Source organism: Pygoscelis adeliae, unplaced genomic scaffold (assembly GCF_000699105.1).
Source record: "Pygoscelis adeliae isolate BGI_AS28 unplaced genomic scaffold, ASM69910v1 Scaffold127, whole genome shotgun sequence".
In the NCBI taxonomy this organism is placed as follows: Eukaryota; Metazoa; Chordata; class Aves; order Sphenisciformes; family Spheniscidae; genus Pygoscelis; species Pygoscelis adeliae.
In genome coordinates this window covers 826,758-852,571 of record NW_008825208.1, presented here as the reverse complement: position 1 = coordinate 852,571, position 25,814 = coordinate 826,758, and the positions used below count along the sequence as shown (strand labels likewise).

The following is a 25,814-nucleotide window of genomic DNA, read 5'->3' as shown; positions in this document are numbered from 1 at the left end:
AATTAAAAATTATAAACAAATTACTCACTCTTTTGTGCTGCCTGGCCAATCTTGCCTTAGTCTCCTCCAGTTCTTTGTGAATCTTCAAAACATGCTTATTCATCTTACGAATTGTGGAATGTAAGATCTCCCAGATATAAAACCTAGGAAAGAGACAAAGCTCAAAACACTACATTACGCACTACTCCAAGGTAGAAAACTAAATATAGTTTCTTACAGAAAACTGTATCTGGGGGAATTTAAAAAACTTAGTACCATCTAAGACATCTACTAGAGCAAGCAAACGCTCGCATAGAGGAAAGCATACCTGTAATGTAAGAAAGCTTAACAATCATTTATTTCCTATTTTTTGCAGTACGCTTCCAAACCAGCATTGTATTTCATAGACATACTGCAAGACTACCAACATCAAATCAACTTCTCAGACCAAACACTTCTCCCGTTCTCAATAAGCAATGTGTCAATGGTGGTACAAGTTACGTACCTCAACCAAAGACCAGGACCACACTAAGCTAGCAGCTATGTAACACACAGCAACAGACTTTGTCTAGAAATAGTTCCAGTGTTGTTCTGCTTTGGCAGGCTGAGAGACTACTTGAAAAATGACATGCTAGCAACATTCTTGCACTGTCACATAAACATTCATACCCCAACTCAGGAAGAAAAATGCTAAAGTACGTATTTTGTAGAAGGAGCAAAAGCTTAATTGTACCCTTTTTCTTCCACTCCTCAGTTTTCATGGATTAAACTATGTACTGGCCACTTAAAATAGTAATTCAGAGACAAATAACAACCCAAGATAAATTCTTGTTACCTAGTAAAATCATGTGCAAGCTCTGAAGAGAAGATCCAGTTTGCTACTGCAGCACAGTCAACAATTTGTGTCCGAATCATCTTGTCCACAAGCACAGCAATCATCTACATTTTGTGAAAGACGTGATAGTCATTCAAAATGAGAAAAGGGGTTGCACACATCTGTGTAAAGTATTCCAGCCTCAGATAAAACCAGACATGGTTTGGTGCAACCCTACATTAGTGATATTACTGGGTAATTTCAAATGCTTTAGGAAGCTGGGTAGTCTAGCCTAAACCTGCCCAAATTAGGGGATCTATATCAATTACATAAATCATTCTGATTTTGTTTAACAAGCTTTTCCACTTCTTGTGCAAGTGATGTATCACTCTTTGTTAACATACGTACTTCCATACAAAAGCAAAAAATACAAGCATCGTAGTTGGAAGTGAGGCCTTAGAGACACAAGTCCTAGTATTTGACATCGAAGTACTCAAACCAGAGCATATATATCTGTCAGATGATCATAATGAAGGAGCTACTGTTAGCCTACTCTCCTTGAACTGCAACAGTCTCCAAACGTGACAGTAAAATCTTCTCTACAGGACCTATTCATTTCAGGACAGAGCCAGCGCTGTGTAGTCAATGGAAGTGCTTACTTGCTACAGGCACTGCCATGATTCTGGGGGGGTTGCAAGCAATCTAGCAGGCAACTGCAGAGAGGAGTTACTGACTAAAGCAGTTGCAAGCTGTTCAGAAAAAAGGCTTATCTTAGTTACTCATGTGCTTGAATGCCACAGTATCTAAGAACCACAGCCTGCACTGTATTTATCCTTACAACCACCCATTGTCAAACAAGGAAGTGTAACAAAGCTCCTTTTAAGGAAGGAAAATTAAAATAACTGAATGAATCATACAGAAGACTCAGCACTCAACTTCCAAGTCCCAGGATAGCATCCTATTCTCTATTTGTCTTTCTGTATGGCCAGGAAGAATTTCTGATTACCGAGCCTGATCTTCCAAGAAACACAGACCTAGGATTTTGGGAAAACATTTCATCTCAATGTTAAAGTTTCTCTTTATGAAGCCACCACCACAACCTTATTTACAGGTCCAGGGGACTACTGACTCCTATTGTTAAATCACTGTCTGCAACATAGATCAGTCATTAGCACTATATGCCTTGTGAACACTGCTGACAGTCTGAACCAAATCAAAGGACATTCCCATAGACATGGAAGTAGGGCGAGTGCCATGAAAACAGACCCTGGACAAGTGTCCTGCTGTCCAGGCACCACTTCTTCTGTGTGCCAGGGAGGTTGTGGACTCGGGGGGGGGGGAAGTGCTTGACCAGAAGCAAAAGACTGAATTGCAGTAAATGCGAGAGACGAAAATTTAAGTTCCATGATCAAGTAGAACAGCAGACCTTCATAACTTCTGCACCTGATATTTTTTAAAGCAATCTTGATTTATTCACAAAAATCTAACATGACTCTTTAGTCTGGGTTTGAAACCTCCATCTCAGTTTGGTCATGCTGGAATACAAAGGAACGAAGAGGATACAGATACTAGATTGCAGTAATGTAATGTCTTCTGATCCAGTTAAATGGCAGTAAAAAGTAGGTCAGACTGTAATCGTCACATTTTCAAGGTCAGTAATTTGGATCGGAAGTTTAATATATTAAAAAAAATCCTGCTTTTTTGATGTTTTTACTGTACTTAGAAGAGAGGTGACATCTTGCATCGGTGTCTTCTAGGTGCTCAGTTTTTCCCCTAAGGAATGGACCACATGTCCAGTAGCAGATGCAAGGATTACCCCTTGTTCTCAGTGACATCGCTTCTGAAAGTCTGGCCTATGCAGCTGTGAGGTATAGTCCACTTTCAAGCACAATAAAATGCAACACAAACACAACAGTAAGAAATACGTGAAATAATTAATGCAGGCAAATTCAGCTTGATTTCCTTATCGGCTTCTATTTACGGAAGAATGACAGCTGAGGGAGAAAACAACTGCTGTGAAGAAACTGAACAGCTTAAACAACTGACGCATTTTTCATAGGTCTTTTAGGGTGTTACTTCCTCTGGCTCAAGAATGAACATCATCATGGCACTGTCAGACTGATCTGTTCTGAACAGCCACTGACTGCAGCTCCACTCACTCTGCCCACGCACAACAGTGACTCCAGTATGAGCTTTGTGAAATAACTGTACAGCTTTCACTAGCAACTGAAAAGAAAAAAAAAAAAAAAGCCCTAAAAACCCCCAGGTTTCCACATTTCTAAGAATGTGGCCTGCTTTTGATATGAGATCTACATCTTATTTCAATTTACACATCTGCACTGTTTTCCAATTTTGAACAGAAACATGATTTTAGTAAAAGTTATTCTCTTGTACAACAAACAGCATAGTAGGGTGTTACTTCCTCTGGCTCAAGAATGAACATCATCATGGCACTGTCAGACTGATCTGTTCTGAACAGCCACTGACTGCAGCTCCACTCACTCTGCCCACGCACAACAGTGACTCCAGTATGAGCTTTGTGAAATAACTGTACAGCTTTCACTAGCAACTGAAAAAAAAAAAAAAAAAAAAAGCCCTAAAAACCCCCAGGTTTCCACATTTCTAAGAATGTGGCCTGCTTTTGATATGAGATCTACATCTTATTTCAATTTACACATCTGCACTGTTTTCCAATTTTGAACAGAAACATGATTTTAGTAAAAGTTATTCTCTTGTACAACAAACAGCACAGTATGAATTTGAGTCAAAATGACAGCCTTTGCCCTCCCAAAATAAACTCTGAGGAAGAAGTGGCTTCACTGATGGTATATATGTTATGTCCAATATTCATTTTAGGCACTAGTAACAACAGTAAATACAGCTTGAACTTTCCTTCAAATAAGATGACAACAGACAAGTTATTTTTAAAGGATATAAAGCAAACTGTAATGTTTTTTATTAAATATGACCTCTGTGAGTTGAAACTCACAAAGACACTTGACATTGCAACCTCTTACCTGTGGATGATTTTTCCAAACCTCATATACAACCCTCAGAACATGGAGTTTCCCCTCATCACTTTCAGCAAGCGTTTTGAAGACTTCATGAAACCTTTTAATAGATGTAAGTCGTCAGTGGAGGGGTTAGGATCAGGTCAAAAGAGCAGCAGATACAAGGCAAGTGGTTTAGATTGGCCAAAAGAAAATTTTGTGACTGTCTGCAGCAATTCTTGAACAACTATTCCCTGGAAAATATAACCATCCTGAACTAAAATAGGCTACAAAGACATGACAGCTCCTAAAAGCAACTTAAATCTTAGTGGTGAACCTACTCCCTGAAGCTGGGCTACATTTCTCATACTCTTAAATGCAGGAGGCACTTTCATGCTTCGTGTGCTTATCTATACACAGCTGGAGCAAAATTTGCTGCCTTTTGAGCCTTAGACCTTCCTCTAGATATGTTTTCATAACTTTAGACACTTATCAAATCTGCCTCTTTTTGAAGGAAATGCTGCTAAAAGCCTCTATTTTAGCAGAGTTACGCTGACTGCCACACAGCATTCACAACCCAGCTTCTTGTAATGTAACTATAAAGCATAAGAGGCTCTTTTTGATCTCATGGCTGCCACTGTTGGTGTGCAGCAGTGAAAATAGTATGGCTCTAAGTATTCATATCACCCTGCCTCCTGTACTACTGATTGTTACTACCTACAGCTTCTTATCAACATTGCCTCTATAAAGCTCCCAGGTGCATGTTTTTGTAAGAGCTTTACGTATCTTTAAGGATGGATAGAAAAATAAGTCATTAAGATGCATGTGACTACCCTTCATGTATCAAGACCACTTAAGAGCAACTCCAAAGCACACAGGATTAAAAATCAGTTATTTTACCTCATTTTGCCAAAAAAAGTGCAGTAAATTCTTTAAAAGTTAAAAGCGTATCTTTAAAGGATGCACTCTGAAGTATTTTAGAATGGATTTTACTGTGCTTTGGTAGATAAAATAAGTTTAGAGCAGACAGCTTTGAAGTTTCATGTTTTCTTTTTCTTTCTTCATTTTTTATACAGATGTAACTGTTCTAGAGTCATAATCACAGTACAAGATATTACAGTGGGAGCTACCCAGTCATTCAAATGTAAGGAGAAAACCCTTGTTCCTCACCATAATCAGCAAACGAGTAATTCTAAAATGGAGTAATGTTCCAAACCTGTCTCATTTGTTTGATTTACATCACATGGCTCTAATGTACAAATTTCTGTTAATTCCATTCACATATATAACCTAGCATTTACACTACCATTCCTTCAGCAAGCATCATTAGTTCTCCTAATCATATTGCATTGTGGAGCACCTAAAACATTGCTGAAGCTTGCAGTCCAGTACTTTTATCATGCATTTCACTGTCAGAATTAAACAGTTCTGTAAGCCCCAAAATAATGCACGTTACACTTACTTGGCCAGGGCACTGAAGGAGTGGCTGAAAGACTTTGCAGCTAGATGGAGCAGAGTCTGAACAAAGACTTCTATTTTCAGAGGGTTGAAGGTAAATCCTTCATCTGCAAGTTATTTAAAGTTGAAACTATAAGTACTTCAAGTTAGAGCACGTAAGCTACTCATAAAACTGTAGAGATAACTTACGGTTTTAACTCATTTCACAAAAGAGTTTAATCAAGAGGGTTTTGCGAGGCTGAGCAGGGAGCTAGTAAAGACTTTCCAAAACGTGCAGATCTTCAGGCTCCCATTTTGCCATGAGGAAAACGTGCAGAAAGAACTCCAGGTCAGTGAGGAAGCTATCAGAGACACATCCACCCTACCAACATGTAACAGCACTGATGGACAGCAGCAGAGAAAGACAGCCAAGGAAACTGCAGAGTTATGCACTGAGCTGAAGGCCTGGCAGACCATAAAGAAGGGAGAGTGGATGAGGACAGGGGCAGGTAAGGATGATTAAGGTACAGCGGTTGGCTATTTATGACATGGGAGAAGGGTCCAGCAAGCATGCGTAGCAAATACGGGGGTACTAGGGGTGAATGGTGCGAAGTCCCCTCCTGGAGCTGCAGCTACCTGCAGCTGAAGAACAGGCAGGAGGGAGAGCACTCAGTGTGTGATGCCTGAAGCAAATCAGGAAACATGACAGTGGATCCCAGAGCAAAAAACGGATCATTGCTGCTCTCTGCTTGCATAATAGAACACTTGCAAATATTACAGAAATATTGAAGCCATCCCCATTGTAAAGATCACTTCTTAATTCTGTCTCGCACTCCTTCTCACTCCCTAAAACACAAAGGCTTTAGGAATCAATGCTGCCTGTGCCTGCAAAGCTAGGAAGAACATGAGTGGAGTCCCATCATGAGTTTGTATTTGTGGAAGACTACAGCCAGCTTGCTGGCTATCTTATCTGTTGTGGGTCTGCACTGAGGGGAGGCAAGCTCTCAGACAGGGCACAAGCACTGAATTTCAGGCGTGAGGATAACAGCATGAACTGCACTCTGTTGCTGAAGGCAAAGGAAATGTTAAATTCTTTCATGCTACTTCTGTCAATAAATCACAAGAAAACACATCTCAAGCACCAGGTTACCTCTGTAAAGAAAAACAGGCCTGCTTCTGCATGCAAGATGTTTACAACAAACCCTAACAATGGTGTATTATTTCCATTTACTGATAAATTGAAACCAACTATTAGAAGAAAAAGCATACAGTTCTGTTAACTGCCACACCCATAGCTCCAAAGGGTGGCAGATTAGTCTACACACAAAAGAAATTACAGCCTGCCAAAGCCTAACAGCATATATCTTACCATCATCATCATCCTGGTTTGGATTAGGCACATCTTTTAAAATGCTGAAGATTTCATCATTACTGGCCTTATTTTTAATTGCAATTGTTAAACAGAGTGCCACAGTATATCCAGGAAGAGACCCTAAACAAAAGCAAAGAGGTCAAAAATATGTAGAAGGCAAGTAAGTATTTTTAACATCAGTTTGCCTCTCAGAGAAACAAGTACACTTTCCAGCTACACCTAAAACTAGCTGTTTCCAGCATCATTGTCCGCATCACTATTCCATAAACCTGCTCAAGACGTTTCCTGGTCTTCACATTAAATTCAAAACTTACAGTAGAACCTTTAGAGCTGAGGTCAGGTAATCACTCTCCTGTCTAAAGCTCTACTTCAGCTTCCACCAGTTTCCTAAAAATACAATACTTCCCTATTTTTCCTCACTATATCTTTGATGATGACACTTTTATGCTTCCGATTGTCTTTATACTGAGTAATAAAAGGAATAACAAGGTATCTCTCCACCTCAATCTTCACATAATCTGCTGCCCCTGTATGCTTCATTAAACCAAGTTTACTGGTAAAATCTTCTACTGTTTCATGAAGTTCAAGAAATAAACCCACATTATGACTTCATATGCTGACTTTTGCATAGCATTGTGCCCAAACAGGGGAAATAGATGAATTTTCCAATTTTAGACTTCTGGCAAACAATGTTTGCCAGACAACCACCTCAGCAAGAGTAACTTCATGTATCAGGGTTTTCTTTTCTTCATAAAGCAACAAAGATAATTACATTACAGAGATCCAGGCTTAATATATATTAAAATATATATTAATTGCTCACATGAAGCATATATACCTATATGAAAATCACGCGTATTTATTTCAGCTGTGTTCTTCTTTATGAAGACAACTGATATTACAGTCAATCTAGCGTGCTCCCTTGCTCTGAAACACTATTTTCTTCAACTTGACCCCTCAGTAACTTTAATACTTACTATTACTTTCATCTCCATATTTGTAAACGCACACTGGATTAGCAGGACTGAGGACAGAAAAACTTGCCGGAACAATGTCTATTATTCGCTGATGGTAGGAGAGTCTGGAAATAACAAGTTTCACAGCAGTAGAATTAAAATGGGAATAACACCAGGGCTAATTCTAAAGTGACTGCTTTATAATGGTTTTCCTGTATTTAACTTTCATAGAACAAAAATCATGATGTTTATACAACAGAATGGTAGTTTCTGCTGGGTAGTAAGAGCTAAGTAAACCAAACTTACTGGTAGATGCCTTCTATTTGAACTCTTTGATGCTAGAGTTTCATCCTCATACAACTAATTTAGCTTGTGAAAAGATTTAGAGGCTGCCTGGTAGGACGTTTTATGCAAAAGCCTAAGATGCGCTGCCGAAAACTAGTAAGATGTTGGTATTCAAAGCAGAAAAAATATTGAGTTGGATGTCTTCATTTTACTTTCCAGCTTACTTCACTCCCACAAAGGCTTAATTTTGCTACCAGAGTTTTCAGTGAAATGGAAGACTGCCACAGAAAAATTGCATTTGTTTTGCAGCACAATACTTTCACACTTCCTATACTGAATTCACCCAAAAACGGATGAACGTTTTCATGTAGGATGCTGAAAAACACAGGCTTTTTGAACATTTTGCTCTCTCTCCTATATCCCTCTATCTCAACAATTGTAAGTTCAGCCCTGATTGTGTACTCTTGTTGTTGGGTTTGGGGGTTTTGTTTGTTTGTTTGGAGATTCGTTTGCTTGTTTATTTGTTTTAAGGTCAATGAACATCAGAGGCACCTAGAATAATCAAGATTAGATTCTCAGTTTTTAGTATAACTAATGATCAGCTCCCTCCATTTCTGTGAATGCTGAATACTCTCTAGCAGTATTGTCTAAACTCTATTTCTTTCCATGCCTATGGTGAAGCATGTCTCTTTGTAACTATAGGTGTGCATACCTGGGACACCTGGACATACCATCTGCTCCACCTGTTTCTCCCTCTCTCTAAAGTGGTGTCCTAAGTGTCCTACAACAGGTAAACCAGATTAAAGTCATACAAACAACAGACTCACCTCTCAACTGAAACTGAATTGTAAGCACAGACACGCCTAAGACAAGAGTCAAGCTAAAAGGAATCCAACAGTATCCAGAAGCAAAGATCAAACTTTGCCTTGAATGCAACTATCAAAAGATCTTACTTACCGCATGCACTTTTCCAAGACCTCTCTCACAAATTTGGGTTTGGGCTTTTCAAGGTCCTGAGTAAGACAATCTGACCTATCAAATGACAGAATGCAACAGCTTTTAGCAAAAGAATTTATGCTTTGGTCTCTTTTTGGCTTGGTCTAATAGGTACAAAACAATCATGGTCTAAGGACAACTGGAGTGCTTGACACTTAGTTTTACAGTGTAAGCAATTTTAAGACAATGAGGTAAGTTTATCACATTTCCTTATTGGCCATTAGCATTCTTGGAATCTCGTCTCGGTGTGATATATTTTCAGGCAGCTTCCCTTCCCCCACCAGATTAAAAATAATTTGTGCTTACAGCTAGGTGGCTTTCCCTTTCCTTAGGAGAGGAACCTTCTGTGATTTCATAGTCTCTTCCTCCCTCACAGGAATTTTTGATGTTCTGGCTGATTTGAAACACATTTCTGATAAAGAAAAGTCTCAAATACACTCACTTGCGAGATTTGTGAAAAATGGTAGCTTGTGAGAGAAACCCACAGAAGTATTGCCATTAAGGAACATACAGGCAAAGAAAAATCAGCTCTTTGAAGACCGCTGCCTGGTCAGTCAATGTGGATGTATACTAGGATAGCCAGCAAGCACTTATTCCACATGAGGACCACAGAAGAAACTTAAGTAAAGCCACAAAAACGTATCACAGGAAGGGCTGCATCCCTCTCCACAAGGACACTTAGGCAGATCAGCTATGGAAAGCATGTATGGTAGCAGGCTATGGAAGTTACTGTAGGGAGGGCTTAACCCTGAAGTGATCTCTCTTGCTACATGGGTGCCTGGAATGGAAAGCTCAGGGGAACCTGTGGTTAGACATTGATGGAGTCCAGGGAGCTCCTGCTAGAGATGTGAGTTCAAGATTTGGCATGGTAAGAATGGATGACAGGGCCAGCTCTGATGGAACTTTGGGCGCTAGGATTTGGCAGGAGGGAAACAGATCACAAGGTCTCAAGGATAAAGGTTATAATGAAAGGTTTAAGGTAGGACAGATTACGGCAAGATCACCGAATGAATACAGGATACAGAGTCAGGGCAAATCATTAAAAGTAAATTGGGGAGCCATTTTGGAAAGTTTGCTAGCAACTGATTGAGGGTGCAGGACAAATTAAAGACATAATGTTTCAACTCCCCCTGTTTAGGGAACATTTACACTGGCTTGAGATTTATCACAAAGTTCACCAGGGACAATACAGTGACTAAAGAAATTATCAAGATAGTCTACCACTGAGTGGTGGTGAACAGATTAAGAAGAGCTGGAGGAAAGCAATTAACAGGGCTACTATGCTGTGACACTTCCTGGGTAAGTTTTAAATTTTAAGGTTTTTGCAGTATCAGGTTCGAATCAAAAAGAGAGAAACTTACCAATCTTCCCAGCTCCAACGGAACTGGAAGTTGCTCAAGTGGTGAGAAAACCAGTTAATAAATCTTTATTAAAAGAAAAAGAAAGCTCCATTAAGTGCCAGAAGTGCAGGAAAACTTTCAGTTGAGATTTTCTTATAAATGCATTCTACTTTTCAAAGGCAAGCTTAAACTCTGAACCTATTACAGCATTAAACAGGCATTTATGTTGACAGATATAAAAGACTGAGTTTGGAGAGTCAGAAAGAAGCTTTTATGGACAAATAGACAGCCTGTCATGTTCTGTTCCACACAAAGAGATTACCTATTAAACTAACAATTAAAATGTCAACTTACTGCGAATATGCAACTTTCACATTTTTGGTGAGTAATTAACAGCTCTCCTACACAACGCAGACTTCACTCAAAGGGCAAAAATCACCACCACTCTCCTCTTCTTAGTGGCACATACGCCATTAACTCCACTTCCAACTTGCTTCCCAGACCACTAGGGAGCAGGCATAGTACTAGATAACAGAGTACTATGCAAGTATGAACAGCTTTGAACACGGAAAAGTTGTCACCAATCTTAACTGTCCTGTACAGACAGCTAGAGTTGTGACCTCTGGGGGAGTGTTTCTGGGAAGGAGAGGCAAGTAGTCAGTCCTCCACCTTCTCTTCAGATTGCTCAAAGCAAGCACCCAGAAAACATTTTTGAATAGCACAAAGTTCTAACAAGGATTTCTAACAAGGCTACTCTTTCCGTAGCCTCTTCATTTTTCCTGTACACTGAATATTGAGGAATATTTTCCATTGTCTCCAAATTACATTTACCTGTCCACACATGTTGTATTCATTGTATCCAAACGCATGTACAGCATTTCTGTGGCTTGTGCAAGCTGAAAGTTTCTTATTAAGGTTAACAGAAAAACACTAGGTAAGTCAGATGTTATTCCTTTCAGTTTGTGAATAGAATGTCATCAACTTTTTGTACTGAAAGCTCCCTGGGTCTACTCCAAAATTGGGTAAATCACAGTAAATCCACAATGGAAAAAGTGAAGCATATAGTGAGTTCTACCCCCTAATCCCAGCCTGTTTTTCTTCCACTATTGCAATAAGACCGTCGGCTTCTTCCATAGAAAGCCAGAATTCGCATCATGTGACAAGCAAAACTGCACTGATATGAACAGACACCAACCTCCTTATGGAGTACTTCCGTAATCTCACCAGTCTAGCTTCACGGGCTGCTGCTGCTGCTTATCCACAAACAATCTTCGATCATCACTGAAGGCTTGAGAAAGTATGCCTACACTGACTTTACCCAACAGGGGCTTTATCCTTCTTAAGGTGTCCCTATTAACATAAAAAACTTTCTGCATGGACATCCGCCCCATTCTAGAAATAGACTTGGCTCTAATCATTGAGATTATGTGATTTGCACATAGTGAGTGGTATCAAGTAGAATGAAAATTTGGGCCTGAAATTACCAGTGGACAGACATCTGTTAATCATCCTCCATTCTCACAGTCTGTAGCTTGATCTAAAACAATGTTCTAACATGATCTAAAATGGCAGCAAAGCAGGGGAAATGTAATAGCCAGAATTAGCTGGGAGTCATGCCTCCTTCCTCAGCATTTAGCCACCCTGTCTGAGCTGACAGATGATTATTGACCTTTTGAATGCCTCTAGTAGGAGCACTGAGTGGGAAGTCAGGCAAGTTCCTTTAAATCATCTGCTACACTTCCTACTAAAAAAAAAAGAGTAGGAGCACTCACACAGTTGTTAGAACAAAAGATCAAGTCTGTCACTTCCTTTCCTTCTCAGCCTTTAATGTGTCTGTGACCATGCCACACATTGTCCAGACCTGAACAGGCTGCAGTGACAAACAGGAGTATTGTATTTTATCCCCTCACCAAGACAGCCCTTCTTGGGAAGGTCAGGGGAAGTACCAGAACATTGTCCAGAAAGCTGAAGAGTCTTGCCCACTTGGCAAATCTAGACTTCTGCTGAGTGGGCTGTGCTATTCTTTCATGTGAGTGTTACAGGCAAAGTTTCATGCAGCTGCTGTAAAATATTAATACTGCCAGTATTTATGGCTAGCCCATCATCTACAGAACAAACAAAATAAAGACTGCATTTTATAAATACTCTCCAGAAGTGCAGAAAGGATACGACTTGTGGTAAAGAGCCAGGCTGAAGTTTGCACAGTTCAATCAGGAGCGTTGTGTACATGACTTCAATGTGTGGTGGAGATGGAAGTTGAAACAATTCTGCAAATATTACCTGTAGGAGAGGAAGGCATAGAATCAGAGCACAGTCCGATGTGGCCTGCACAACCCTCAGCTTCACAATAGTGGCCATCAGTCTTAAACAATTACATACCCAAAAAGGTCCGTATTATGCTGTCAAATGTACGTTCCAGGAAAAAGAGAGAGAAACTTATAGAGGTAATGGTAACCCTACACTGTACTGATACCGTCCACTCTAACTGCCCTTATTATTTCATACTAACACAACACCAGCATTATACATCTATTATGTCTACCAAATACACCATGTAACTGTAGAAATGGGCACAGTTACAATACTGCAGTGCTACCACATGATCTGGGAAAAGTGGAAATAATCTGATCCTGTTAAATAATAAATATAAATATTAAACATAGTAAATGAAGCCTAAGCGTTTAGTATTAAAGACTATTTGCTATCTTTTCCATAGTGTCCTCTTTTCTCCTATATAAGAACTTACATAAATAAAGCCACAACTTTGAACTGAAAATTACAGGCAGCATTTCATACAACAAAAATATATGCTCAGTACCCCCTGGCAGAGGATCCTTCCAGAGAAAACTGAAAACAATCCTGCAGTCAGCATTTGTGTTTTTATTTTCAAGTTTGTCTATAATAACAGCATGCCAATCTTTAAGGGCTATGAAAAGATCATCACTGTACAACATTCATCTCTGAGTTTCTGTTTATTTTGCATGCCATCCTCAACTAGATTTAAATTACATCAAAGGAATCAGGAAACTTTGATTGATTATGATTGGTCAATTTCCTCTTTAACTTTAGACTTCTGAATAAACGTGGAAGAATTGAAGCTTAAATAAGTAAGCTTTAGAAAATCTTCTTACTAGTGTAAGAAATCAACATCCATTTATGGACTCCACAAACAGCACACGAAAACACACCGACTAGAACTTGTTATTCTAAGGAAGGACTTGAAAGCACGAGGAGACTGTAAGGAGCTGGAGAACCTTTCCGTCACAGTATCGGACATACTGTTAAGACAGATATGGCAAAAAGGTAGGGGGGACCCTGTCAGGTAGGGGGGACCCTGTCAGGTAGGAAACTGCTCCTTTCCTCAAGATAGGAAATAACAACTGGATGATCAGGCATTATCTGTTTGAGATACTGCATAAACCTGTATTTGTGATATTCATCACATGTTCATTATCAAATGTTCAGATTCTTTCAAACTGGCATACCATATTTTGTGAAAATAACAAGGCCACAAGAAAGATCAGGACACTGATGATCTGAATGTCTGAACTCTGTCGAGTGTAAGTTGTACCAAAAGCTGTAGGAGCACAACAGGGCATAGCAGTCCAACAACCCAGTGACGCTGCCCAGACATTCTCTGTTCACGGCTACCAGAAATACCCACATACACGTCTATAAGAAGCTACTGAGAGAAAGGTGCCACATTTCAGTGTTTCACACAGATTCCAGGTAGCATGGAGCATTTTGTGCTCGGCCTGACAAACTACAACGTGGAGCCTCAGGGACCTCAAAAACAGGCATACTTGGGAAGGTACTGACAACCACTTTCAGGCTGTATTTACTTCTGCCTAACTGTTATGTTCTGAACCTTAAACAACACTTTCCTTCGTTTGTTAGACCATAGTATTTCTACAGTTCTGTGACTTACTGAAAGAGTTAGTGAAATTTCACAGATTAAACCGTTGTTGAAAGCAACCTATCACCAACTTGACTATTAAGAGAGACCTTACAAGGGAGCAGTAGTAAGCAGAATGAACAGAAGCCTGAAAAAAGCATGCTAAGCCTTAAAAACGCTGGAGCTTAATTAAAAGTAAGCAGTCATAGACAAATAATGAAGTTAAGTTTCTAAAATAACTCAAAATTGCAAGAAAAAGGAAATTATTACAGTAATAATCAAATAATTTATACACCAATCTTGCACTTCTTCCCAGTAATTTCATCTACACAAACCTTTGCTATTTCACATCCTACAAGTTTCTGAATCAAAGAATTTCGAGGGCCTTTAGGTAACTTATTTCATCAGAAATTGCAGGAACTATTTGTTGGCATTAACGTACAGCTGAGCATAAGGCACACAGCCATATACAGCACCTAAAGATACTGAAGATAAGACCACTGAAGATACTTCAATGTTAAGGCAGAAAATTATTGTTAATTTTAAGATTCCTCTGTTCTGAATTCAGAGTACAGAAAGAACAAGCTGACCAAAAGTAATGTAACTTTACAGCATTCAGAATAGTTGGCATTTTGGTGCCAAGAGGAATTCTCAAACCCACTTTTATTAAGATAAATCTTCTACGTAAGATTATTTCTTGTTATAATTAGCTCTGAAATTCCTACTTATAGTTACTTCTTCATAAAGCCTTTCTATGGCAAGGTGTCATTATTACCGAAATGTCTTAATCCCTTTCAACTTTTAATGGAAATTAATTGTTTTACAGCTCTGCATCTTGAAAACAGACCCTTGAAAGGAAGCAGCAAAAGTAAACCTACGCTGCTCTTCTGATACACATTACGATTATTTAAAATTCTCCAATATGGAGGATGCCCCGGAGGAAACACACCGCTATTTCACTGCAAGTTCTTTTCAGGGCCAGTAGAACAAAATCATTTAGACAATCCAAACATAAAATCATGCAGAACAGCTGAGTCTGCCTGGATATCATCTAGTCAAAAGCCCCCTGCATATGGCAGGGTCACCTAGACCAGGTTGCTCAGGGCTGTGTCCTGTTAGGTTCTTAACTTCTCCAAGGATAGAGACTCCACACTTCTCTGGGCAAACTCTTCCAGTGTTTAATCATCTTCACAGTAAAAAAAGATTTTTCTTATGTTTAAATGGAGTTTCTTGTATTTCAAAGTGCCCATTTCCTCTTGTATTTTAATTCTTTTTTTTTTTTTTAAACTAAAAGTGACTCAGATGTAGCCATCTCTTAGACTGCGTCATGCATTAGAACCATCATATGTAAAACTTCAAAAGTTTGAGAAAGGCCACAACCTGGACTACTAGTGCACTAAATTTTCGTACTTGACCAAGGCTCCCCTGCACCAAGTTAAAATGACAACAAAAAGCATAAAATTAACACTCAACTGTATATAACCCGCTCATTTAAAAGCCATTGGTTGAATTCAACAAGGTTCTAGTTGACTCCCAAATCAAACTGTAATTTAATGGACTTATCACGGAACTAACTGGGACATGTTACTTGTGAAATAACGGAGCTACAAAAAGAGGTTATCTATGAAATCCATACCTCTACTATGTGGTAGTTCAAGGGGATCTTGTTATTTCCTGGATAACTCAAGAGCTGTGCAGCACTGCAAAACCATAGATACATTTAGTTCAGAACATAACACAGCAAATGTGATGTAAGGATCAAGTAACAAGGTTACAGAAAATGCTTCATTCTGGGCAAGAGTTCACACAACAGCAGTACAAACAAATCAACAATCCTTCCAAAGTCTGTCCATCAATCCATAGAACACTTAAAACAGAAACAGCACAAGAACACACCAGCATTGCCTAAACTATGATTTGTAATGATGTATTTTATCTCTATGTAGTTACATCACTTGAACACTATAGCGCTACGCAAAATAGTTTTGCATAAATAGTCATGGTGATCTGTAATTCTGGCATGCATATATTAAAAGGAAAAAAAAAACAACCCCAAACAACAGATGTTTGGAATGACTTGTAAGCACAGTGAAGCTAATGGGTTATACAAGAAACTTTCAGGCTTCAAATGCTTCATCTTTTAATCAGCTCATTATCACCTTTCATTATTACAAAGCAAACAACTGCTACTTCCTTGATTTTATTTCTACCTTTCTGGCAAATCTTGTATCTCCCTCTAGCCTTTTACTTTCCTCTGAGAATTAACAAAGGCTATCCCAGTAACTGCAACAACCCTGAATTTCTAGCTTCTGCTGAATCAAACAGCTGCAACCAAAAAACTTTATCACATGCCATCACCAAAAACATTGTTTCTGCCCATTTACTTAATTCTATACAAAGTTCGGTGGTTTTCATCTGGAAGCATGACATGGCCAATTACCTGTGGCAAACCATCTTGGTTATCAATTACCAACATCAGATCTTGCTCAGGCAGAAATGAAGAAAAGTGCCCTGACTGCTTCCTGGCACAGCTGAATTCAAACTAATGAAATCTGCCGGCCCGGCAATGACTCCCCAGAGTGAGCTCAATTATCCTGCCGTGCAATCCCATAGAGAAGAATGCAACAAGGAGGAGTAGGAAGCAGAAGTGTGTTCATAAACACCAGTGCGCAGTCAACGGCAGATGAACCAGCTCAAGGCTCACTGTGCCCCAGCAAACCAGCTGCTACAAAATTCCAGGAAGCATAACACAACCACACTCTCCACAGTGCTCCCATGAAGAATAAGGTGTGTCTGCGTATTTTTTGCAGCACATCCTGTATTATCAAGGAATTCCCTTCCCAAGAAGGCACTGTCCCCCTGGATCATACAGACTCTCCATTATCCAGATATTACAGACCCGCAGTATTCCAGGCAACAGTTTTAATACAGTTAACTATAGTAAATCAAGTTTCATCAAACGCTCTAGGAAATGTTTAATCTTGAGCTCTTGTCTAATGAGTGCAAGACTCTGCATATCCCTGATGGCACCGAATCCATGGTAGCATGTAAAAAGCGCCAGGGCCCCATAGTGCTAAGCTCTTCCTACCAAGTCTTTCTCTCTTTCCAGTGGGATTTGATGATGCAGTGAAGGTTCTCTTCTATTACAAATCGTTCAACAGAGTGGCTGCCAGGCATGACAGGGCCCTGGTAAGAAAGAATTAAGACTCATGAAAGATCACTGCTAATGCCACCGATAGCAAGCTATCCTACATACATTTACAGGTGGAAAAAATAGTCCAACGTCCACATAAACACAGTGAGGTCTCAGCTGCCCTGTATCCTTCAGGTCTGAGAAGCTGGTGTGACACAGTTCCACGCAAACCTCAGATTGATGTTTAAAACAAAATTAATACTAGGACTCATTACAAAAAGAAATGGGAACAAAATTAGAGAACATGACTGTAAGTTCACGGAGCATCCGCTTCTTCCTTTGCTTTATGGAGCCATCAGGCAAGGCTACCACCATGCAGCCTGGAAAAAAAAAAATCACAATTGAGCTGGAATTTGATAAAGAAATAAAGCCAGGAACAGCCAGGATAGAGTGGAAAGAATACACAGCCATGGTCTCGTTCATTGCAAAAAACAGGGGCCAATAAATGAAGGTAAAAGGCAGCAGACAAAGCAAAGTGAGGTATAAAAGCACTTCAGGAAAGCAGTATATATTCTTTTCATATTCCTATACACTTTTGTCTATATATCTGCTGTTCACCAATGCTGGAGGCAGACTGTTGAGATAAATGGATCTTTCACCCATCCCAGTTAAGCACTCCTTTGTTCCACAATATGCATCAACAAATTTTAACAGATGCGTAAACAAGGCTTTAAACATCACAATAAATACCTAGCCTGGAAAAAGACTCAAATCACCAACTTTATGGAAAGAAAGTCTAACTCTGTGAATGTAGTTTTACTAGAGACATTAGAGAATTCAATCAACATTGTCATTCTAAATGAAAGCATCACAACATCTCACTCACTAAATTCTGCTCCTCACAGATTTGCTTTGTACAGTAACTTGGTCACCTAGTTCATTTCCGTGTAAGTACCACAGCAGAACTGCTGCTGGTCTTCAAACCACTCACTATCCTGGGAGAGGGGACATCACATTTTGACCAGTATTGCCCGAGGAACCTAACTGTGAAATCCGCTCACCATCCCCCACAGCAATCACATACCTCAGGGTCATCTGTGTAGTCAAACATCCTAAAAATAACCCTTGGCATCGGGTACACTGAATCTTCGGTGTGAGGCGGAGGAGTGAACGGAGGCAGATTGTGTTGCAGCGCTTCACAAAGAATGCTGTCAAAAGCCAAGTAGGGCCTCAGAATGTGTCGTTCTTGCCAACGGTCTTTTTTCAACTTCTGAATCTGAGACCAAAGGCAGTCTAAATACTGAAGGAAAAAGGTGAGAAACATCAGATGCGCTGAATCTCGTAACAAAGCTGGCAGCTCCCTGAACTATCAGAAATGTATTTCTTAAATTGCGTATTCCATTCAGAAAAAAACAAACCATTTCTTAAACTTCTGATTCAGTAAACCAAGAAATAATTTAAGAACTCTAAACGCCAGAGCTGCTCCTAATTCCACACAACATTGTGTTAGTAAAATTTAACTACTGGCAGGTTTCTAAACACCAACAGGCAGCCCAGGAGTCGGAGCATGACAGCCATCCTTTGAATCTGCCAGCAAAACTACAGCAGTGAACATTACTTCAGTCACTGCTCATTGGTAGTATTAAAACAGACATAATATCAACATTAAAATTGGAAAGACATTCTGTAGGACTGCCATGCTGTTCCCAGAGCAATCAAAACTACCAGCTACTGCATATTCAAGACAAACACAATACTATGAAATATTAAATACCTTTGCCGTGGTTTTCAACACAATTGTGAGTCCCAGCATTCTCCCAGAGATGGCACAGACACCTGTGCAACTGGCAATAGGCTTGCTTTGTTTAATTACTCTCTTGCTAAAAGCAGTCCAAGAACTCTGGAGGCCTGTGGCCTTACTGAATGCCAAGTTTCAAGTTATAACTGGTGCAAGAAATGTCTTTACAAGGAAGTGCTTTGCATTTACTGAAATTATCACACTACAAAATGGGAAAAAAACTAGTAACAACTAGCACCTGAAGTGAACAGTTGTGTTTACGGTAGTCTGGGTAAACACACGGTCTCAAACACACTCTGCTAATCTCTCCTCTATTGAACTAAATAAGGAAATTCAGATATTGGGCAGGCAAAATACTCACATTGACAAATCAATCATAATCAGACAGCCTCTCTCTCCATATTGTGATTAACAAGACAATTGTTAAGACTGATTTAATCAGAACAGTGAACAAAATGCAAGAGGGCCATGTTCCAAAACTTCCCAGAAGATCAATTGAGATCTCACTTTCCAAATAAGTTTGTCCTCAAACTTAGGGGAAAGAAAAAAACCCAAGAATATCTGAAAAGGCAAATTCCACCCCAAACTAGCCAGACGCCACCTCTCCCCTCCAGTCTTTTTGGCTTAATTGTGAAAGATGGCATGGTAACTGCTGCATACAGTTTCTACATATTTGTTTAGCACTTCCTAGAGCTGAGAAAGCAAAGCCGCTACAAAGGTTTCTTTCTTGCAGAGGGAAAACGTTAAGGGGTAAGTAAGGAATTACATTCCGCTTCTCACAAAGGTCCTTTTAACACAAAACCCTGTATCTGCAGTTCCAAAACAAATACAATTTACAACCATTCCTCACTTCGTAACATTTCCTCAGGGTCCTGTCAGCAAACAACAGAACAGTCTCCTACTCACCCCATACAACCTTATCTTTAGGCCCAAGACTTAGAAGAGAATTCCTCATGTAGAACTTGTTAGAATTAATGACAAATGGGAAACAATTCAAAGCATTAATACTTTCAGAGGTGCTTTTTAATTTCATGACAAAAGAACACCTTATTAAAAAATTGTTTTTCAAACTTTCTGAAAGAATGCAATGTAAAGTCCGCTCACCTCTTCTTGTGGATGTGGTTTATCAGCAGTCCAAACTTGTAGCATGGGTACATGAATCTTCTGGCGGCGTCTGTTTACACAGGAAAGAAAACCTGACCTTTAAAAGACTAATTTAGGGCAGGAATTTTTTCTTATTGCGAGTGTATTTGTATTTGATCTCTTCAACAATGTAGTCTACAGTATATAAAAACCAGGTTTGTAATTACTTAAAATATCTCTATTATCGTATCTTGACAACAATGTTAACTTGAAGCACCTAGACAGAAGGCAGCCACACTGCAGAGCACTAAAGCAACAACCTATCAGTATTCACAGCACACTTACAACTGCAGCTGCTCCAGCACGAGCAGAACAAGACCTTCAACATACCCTAGAACTAGGCAAGACAATAAAACTTTTCAAATTCAAAAATCTCTCCACCTATTCTATTTTCAGGGATTTTTTTCCCCACAGAATGGTTCAGACCTAAGACTTTAGAATACTTTTAAGTGAGCAATAATGAAAGCTATTAATCCATACCTGAATAGATACCGAGAAGTACTTTTAACGGGTTACGACTTACTTCAAATAGTTTTCTGTCTGAGACAAGAGACGATCCATTTCAGCATCCTTTTTCTCATATAACTCCTTTCCAACCCAAGGCAAAGATGACAGAAATGCAAACATATACCAGTCACATCGTACCTATAGGAAAGAAATATACTGAAATCCAAGTATACAAGTAAGCTCCAAAAGATTTCGTACACACCCCCCATTTTAATTTAAATTAAAACATTAGCAAAACTATTATTTTGGGAGGATGTAAAGACCAGCAGCTAAAGACTGGATTGGCAAGCCATGAAAAAAAAAAATTCTTGCTTGAAATGTATAATTTTTAACTTAAACTGTGACAAGCAGACTTAAAAAAATGGTATCACTTTCACAGTCCTTCTGCAGATTATCGACATAGCAGAACAAGCCAGGCACTATGCAAGCGCACAGTGTAATTGTCAGACAATTGTCAGACAATTACTTGTAAAGTAAAACGAATTCACTTCAGCTACCTCACTATAAAGGACCATACTTTCTTACTGTATGCATGTATTTTCTAATTGCCACAGGCTCCTTTTACTCATGCTAAGGAAACTGCCCATGACAGTCCATTTAGTTTGCTAGCTCCAAAACTCCCCTGTTCTAAGCTAAGTACAGAAGCAATGGTACAGAAAAAATGTGAAAACAGCACTAGAGGAGCCTACAGATCTTTTGCTTACTTGGGGTACGTCTTCCTCCTGTGTCACACTCACAAAGTTCTCAAACATAGCTACCATTGAAGGTGCAGCTATTACATGACAATTCACAAGATCAGACAGAAAACGAACCTAAAAAAGAAAAAAATAATTGTTTTAAATGAGTACTTTTTAAACTGACTGCACAAGAACAAATAAACATTACTTGAACGACTAAAACAAAGCATCAATAAAAGTCCAGTATTCATTCAGTACTACGAAGGCAGAAATACTGCACACTGTCCAGACCCACCTTTCAACCCTGGAAAACAGGTCCCATAAGCGCTGCCTAATATATCGTTCATTGTAATGTCTGTAGTCTGTTTCACTGCAGTAGCATTGCAAGGGATAATATTTCTAATTAAGGAAGGGTGGGAAACACCAGTATGCATTCAAAGACATGCAAACTGATACTACAGAAAAGAAAGCTTGTGCTTCTTGTCTACTCTAAATGGTATCAGATCACTAAAATTACAGAAGTGGAAGGAAAAAAACTTCTAAAAAGCTGAAGATGGATTGATCCAGTGCTTCATGAGTCCAGATGTGCATCAGGAAACAGCAGTGCTGAATCTGTATGCCATTATACACAATTTCTATAATTATTTATTCATAAACACAGATAGTTACACAGAGAGAGCCTATGTAAAAACTGCTGGCATTTTCAGGCTTCAGAAATGTGACAGACTGATGGCATGCTGGGAGTCAAACGACCTTATTCGCCTGGGAAGAAAAAAATCTCCACGGCAGGAATGTATCCTCGATTTGGCTGCACTCTACTAAGAAATCCAGACTGACAGAAATGGGAATTTAAGTAGAAAACACCTGGGGCAGAGCAGTGCCCCCTTTTTTTTTTTTCCTCTCCCCTCTCTTTCGATTTGTATCCTGCCTTCAGACTTAAACAAAGCCCTAGTAGGACTCAAGCTCTCCCAGTATCACCACAACCTTAACAGACAATATAGGCTGAAATTCTAGCAATTAAAATCTCACATATTTTTTTCTTAAAGGCTCATTTTTTCTTAGGGACAGATTCACAAAAAGTAGTCAAAAAAACCAACACAGGTATTTTGATCTGAAGGCAGATCACTGGTAGGAAGTCTTGCGAAAGCGATTTGGGCTAAGCAGACAGTTCAGTACTCGAAGAGCAACTGCAATAGAGAAAAGTACCAAACTCTTACTTTCCAGATATTCATTGCTCTGAACAGTCTTTGAAAAGTCTTTGACAAAGCTGAGGAAAGATTTTCACTGCCACTCCCTTAGTTTTACTCTCACAAGTCATTTGTATCTGAGTGTGACCAGAGAAGGTGAAGCTGAAGCCAAGGGACAGCACATTCAGACTTCTAATGAGGATTTTATTAGCAAAAGTGTCCCACAGTTGAAGAGCAGCCTCTTGACAAAATACATTGAAATACTAGAATCTTAATTTTCACCAGTGGGCTTCAAAAGAAGCTGGGGAGCTTGGCACTGGGCTTCTAAATCAGACACCGCTGAAGTCCTAATACCTTTTCGCCGACAAAATCTATAAGCAGCAAGAGCTGAGCAAATGGTTTCAAAGACAGACAGCACTTAAAACTGCCTGCTTGATCTTCACCCCTCATTAACAGAATGAAAACACAGGCCTGATAACAGCCACCAAATATAGCTTTTAAGAACCAGACCGTTCGTTTTCTTTTCAGGTTTTTTTTTCATGGGAGCCACAAGAACATCATACATCTCTGAACACAAAAAAAAGTGCACGATTTTCATCTATCTTTTACATATGACTGTAGAACAGGTGGGGGGAGGGAGCACCTCTGTTTACTGCAAATTAATTTGTCACTGGGAAAACACAGAGTTGGAAGTCAATTTTGCAACTGTAATACGACTTCTCTCCCCTGAGGAAGGAAATACTTCTCACATAATACACGTTTCCTCTTGGTATATCTACAGTGCACTACATGTAGATGACAGAAGAGACTGTAACACACACTGAAAGGTCCAGCTCTTCTGGAACAAAAAAAGTGAAAGAAGAAGGAGAGAAAAAGGATGAGGAAAAATGTAAAACAAACAAGCAAAAAACCACTTACTAAATGCACAGCTTCATTATACATATTGACTTTCAGACATTCTTTAAGCTGACGAATCATGGCTTCTACAAATTCCCCACCAAAATTGTAGTTCCTGGCATTCAGCAACCCAACTAGTGTCGTGTAAACAGTAAGCTTTTCTGGTAACAGACGTGCACTGACACAGAAAAAGAAACATGGAGTTAGTTGTTCATTCATCGTGTGCCAATTGGGTACTGCATAGCATCTCCAAATCTGCTTATTGCAAGTTAAACTTGTCTTACGAGGAAATAAGAAAAAAGTGCTAGCATGATCTTACAGTTCTATCCCATAGTTAATATTTTTACAGACAATCCTTTTTTTTTTTTTTTTAACTACAGTCATTTAGAAAGGCAGTGTCACTTTCAAGTACATTTAAGGTATTTGCTTTTTATTTATATCTAATTGTTGAGTATTCCAGAGGGTTGGCCAAATAATACAAGTGAGAGAACTTATGCAAGGATGTAAGCAGTTGTTTTAAGTTTGCAGTTTAGGAATAATTTTATTATACAGCAAGATTACACAAGAAGTGTACACATTTTATGCTATTAATTTTGATTCCAAGTTTCTCAAGTCAAAGTAATTGATTTTAAGCACAGCATAGGGGAGGCCACGTCCTAGTGCAAAGAATTAATTTTCCTCAATCATTTTTGTATGCATGTAAGCTAATCCTATACTTTCATAAGTGTCTTACTGCTCTAAGAAATAAAATGTACTATTTGCCTTATATTAACAAACATTGCTACAAAACAGATTCAAAGCATCTGCAATACCACCACATAAGGCAGGGCTGGAACACTCTCCCTCTTCACCACACCCATCCTTCATACTTCTCTTGCCTGCTGCCATAGACCCTGCACAACCCCTCCCTCAGATACCGCTCAGTGACCCTGATACAGGGCACCTCTGCTCCTGCACTTGGCTAGGGAGAGGAAGGAGAGCTGTCAGCCACCAGAGAGCCTGCTTTGAGCTCTTCGTGTTCCCAGCTCCCCTCCTCTAGAGGATGGGTTTATGAAGACACGAGCATCTCATTGCCAGAGCGGAGGAACAGGCAACGAGAAAACAGCACAGATAATAAGAATAAATAAGTGTCAGCAGCCAATAGCTTCAGTGCTGTTAAGCATTTCATTGGGAAACAGGATATTGCCTAGCATCACTGCGTTCTCATTGCTACTGAAGAGCAGCTCTGTGGTCTCTTCTATCTGCTTTAAGCCTTTGTACACATTTCAAGTCAAAGTAACGTAAAGTGGTATTTTCCTTGAATTATACCTAGTACGTAATAAGCTTATTCCTCTATTTCTTTTGTTTGTAGCAAAACAAACGCAACGCTATAACAGCACTCAGGAAGCTACCTTGAACACTTAAACTACATTTAAGCTACCTTGAACACTTAAACTTATGCACAGAGAAGAAAGCACCTCCCAGATTCCCAGACCTCCTGCATACGTACACAGTACATAGTATTCTTAGTATCTTGCTTTTGTAATTTGGTAGATCAGCTTCCAAAACACCAGCTAGGCCCTCCAAGTTGCTCTCCAAAGATGAATTACTCTAAAATAAAAAAAATTTTTAGAAGTTTCATCATCAACCAGGCAATATGAATGAGCCCCTGAGTCTCACGTGGAAGACCAGGAAGTCGGGCAAGAGCATCCTTTCATGTCACCTCCTTTTTCAGAGCAACGATTCAGTTCCGTTAGCAGTAAAGAACCGCTTTCACTTGCCTGAAAGATGGAGCAACTACTCCTCAGAAGAGCTGCATCTGATCACCCACCTCCCCCACAAGGAACTCCAGTGCTCCCCTGGGATGCAAGATCAAACACTGCCTCAGGGACACCTTGGTAAAGCAGTTGAGCCTTGATTAATGATACAACGTGAAACGAAACACCTTCGCAACTTTTTTTTCAGTGCACCACGGGTTTTGTCCTTATCCTTTTACCCCCCCTTCTATTAGCCTCAAATCCTGTCAGGACTTGAAACCTGTGCCACGGGCAGGCCAGGTCAGCTCCTCCACATCCTTGGCAGACTGGAGCCAGCAACGACATCCGCAGATGCAAGGTGATAACTATTCACTGGCAGTTTATCATTGCTTGGAAGATACAGCACTACTATTTAAGCACTTGCCCGTTTTAGCACGTGGTTTTGCAAAAGCTGGCGACTTTCCAACCGCCTCATAAAAAAAATAATCTCTTCTTTCTGGGTGGTTACTACAGACGAACGGCTAACGCACAACGTGCGGGAACGCGGGGGAAGAAACCCCAACTTTAACTTTCTGGAGCAGCCGCCCGGGCCCCGGCCGGCAGGCGGCCCGCCTACCTTCTCTCCCACCCTGCAGATGAGCGACTCGAGCCTCTCCTCGATCTCCGACGGCC

General features: G+C 39.7%; 1 protein-coding gene across 1 annotated transcript in view; it reads right to left on the bottom strand.

Annotated features, from left to right (window-relative positions):
• NCBP1 (nuclear cap binding protein subunit 1, 80kDa) overlaps window positions 1-25,812 on the bottom strand; it is a gene marked incomplete at its 5' end in the record, with an annotated part of 32,269 nt that extends 6,457 nt beyond the window's left edge. Inside the window, 19 exons of the mRNA XM_009328983.1 lie at window positions 29-143; window positions 815-918; window positions 3,811-3,904; window positions 5,246-5,348; window positions 6,590-6,712; window positions 7,570-7,673; window positions 8,791-8,865; window positions 10,191-10,253; window positions 11,001-11,065; window positions 12,339-12,449; window positions 15,701-15,764; window positions 17,153-17,250; window positions 18,282-18,497; window positions 20,100-20,169; window positions 20,662-20,783; window positions 21,350-21,457; window positions 23,428-23,584; window positions 24,896-24,996; window positions 25,759-25,812. Of these exons, the coding sequence (XP_009327258.1) occupies window positions 29-143; window positions 815-918; window positions 3,811-3,904; window positions 5,246-5,348; window positions 6,590-6,712; window positions 7,570-7,673; window positions 8,791-8,865; window positions 10,191-10,253; window positions 11,001-11,065; window positions 12,339-12,449; window positions 15,701-15,764; window positions 17,153-17,250; window positions 18,282-18,497; window positions 20,100-20,169; window positions 20,662-20,783; window positions 21,350-21,457; window positions 23,428-23,584; window positions 24,896-24,996; window positions 25,759-25,812 (1,947 nt within the window). The remainder of the gene's footprint in view (window positions 1-28; window positions 144-814; window positions 919-3,810; window positions 3,905-5,245; window positions 5,349-6,589; window positions 6,713-7,569; window positions 7,674-8,790; window positions 8,866-10,190; window positions 10,254-11,000; window positions 11,066-12,338; window positions 12,450-15,700; window positions 15,765-17,152; window positions 17,251-18,281; window positions 18,498-20,099; window positions 20,170-20,661; window positions 20,784-21,349; window positions 21,458-23,427; window positions 23,585-24,895; window positions 24,997-25,758) is intronic.
• Between the last annotated feature and the right edge of the window lie 2 nt (window positions 25,813-25,814).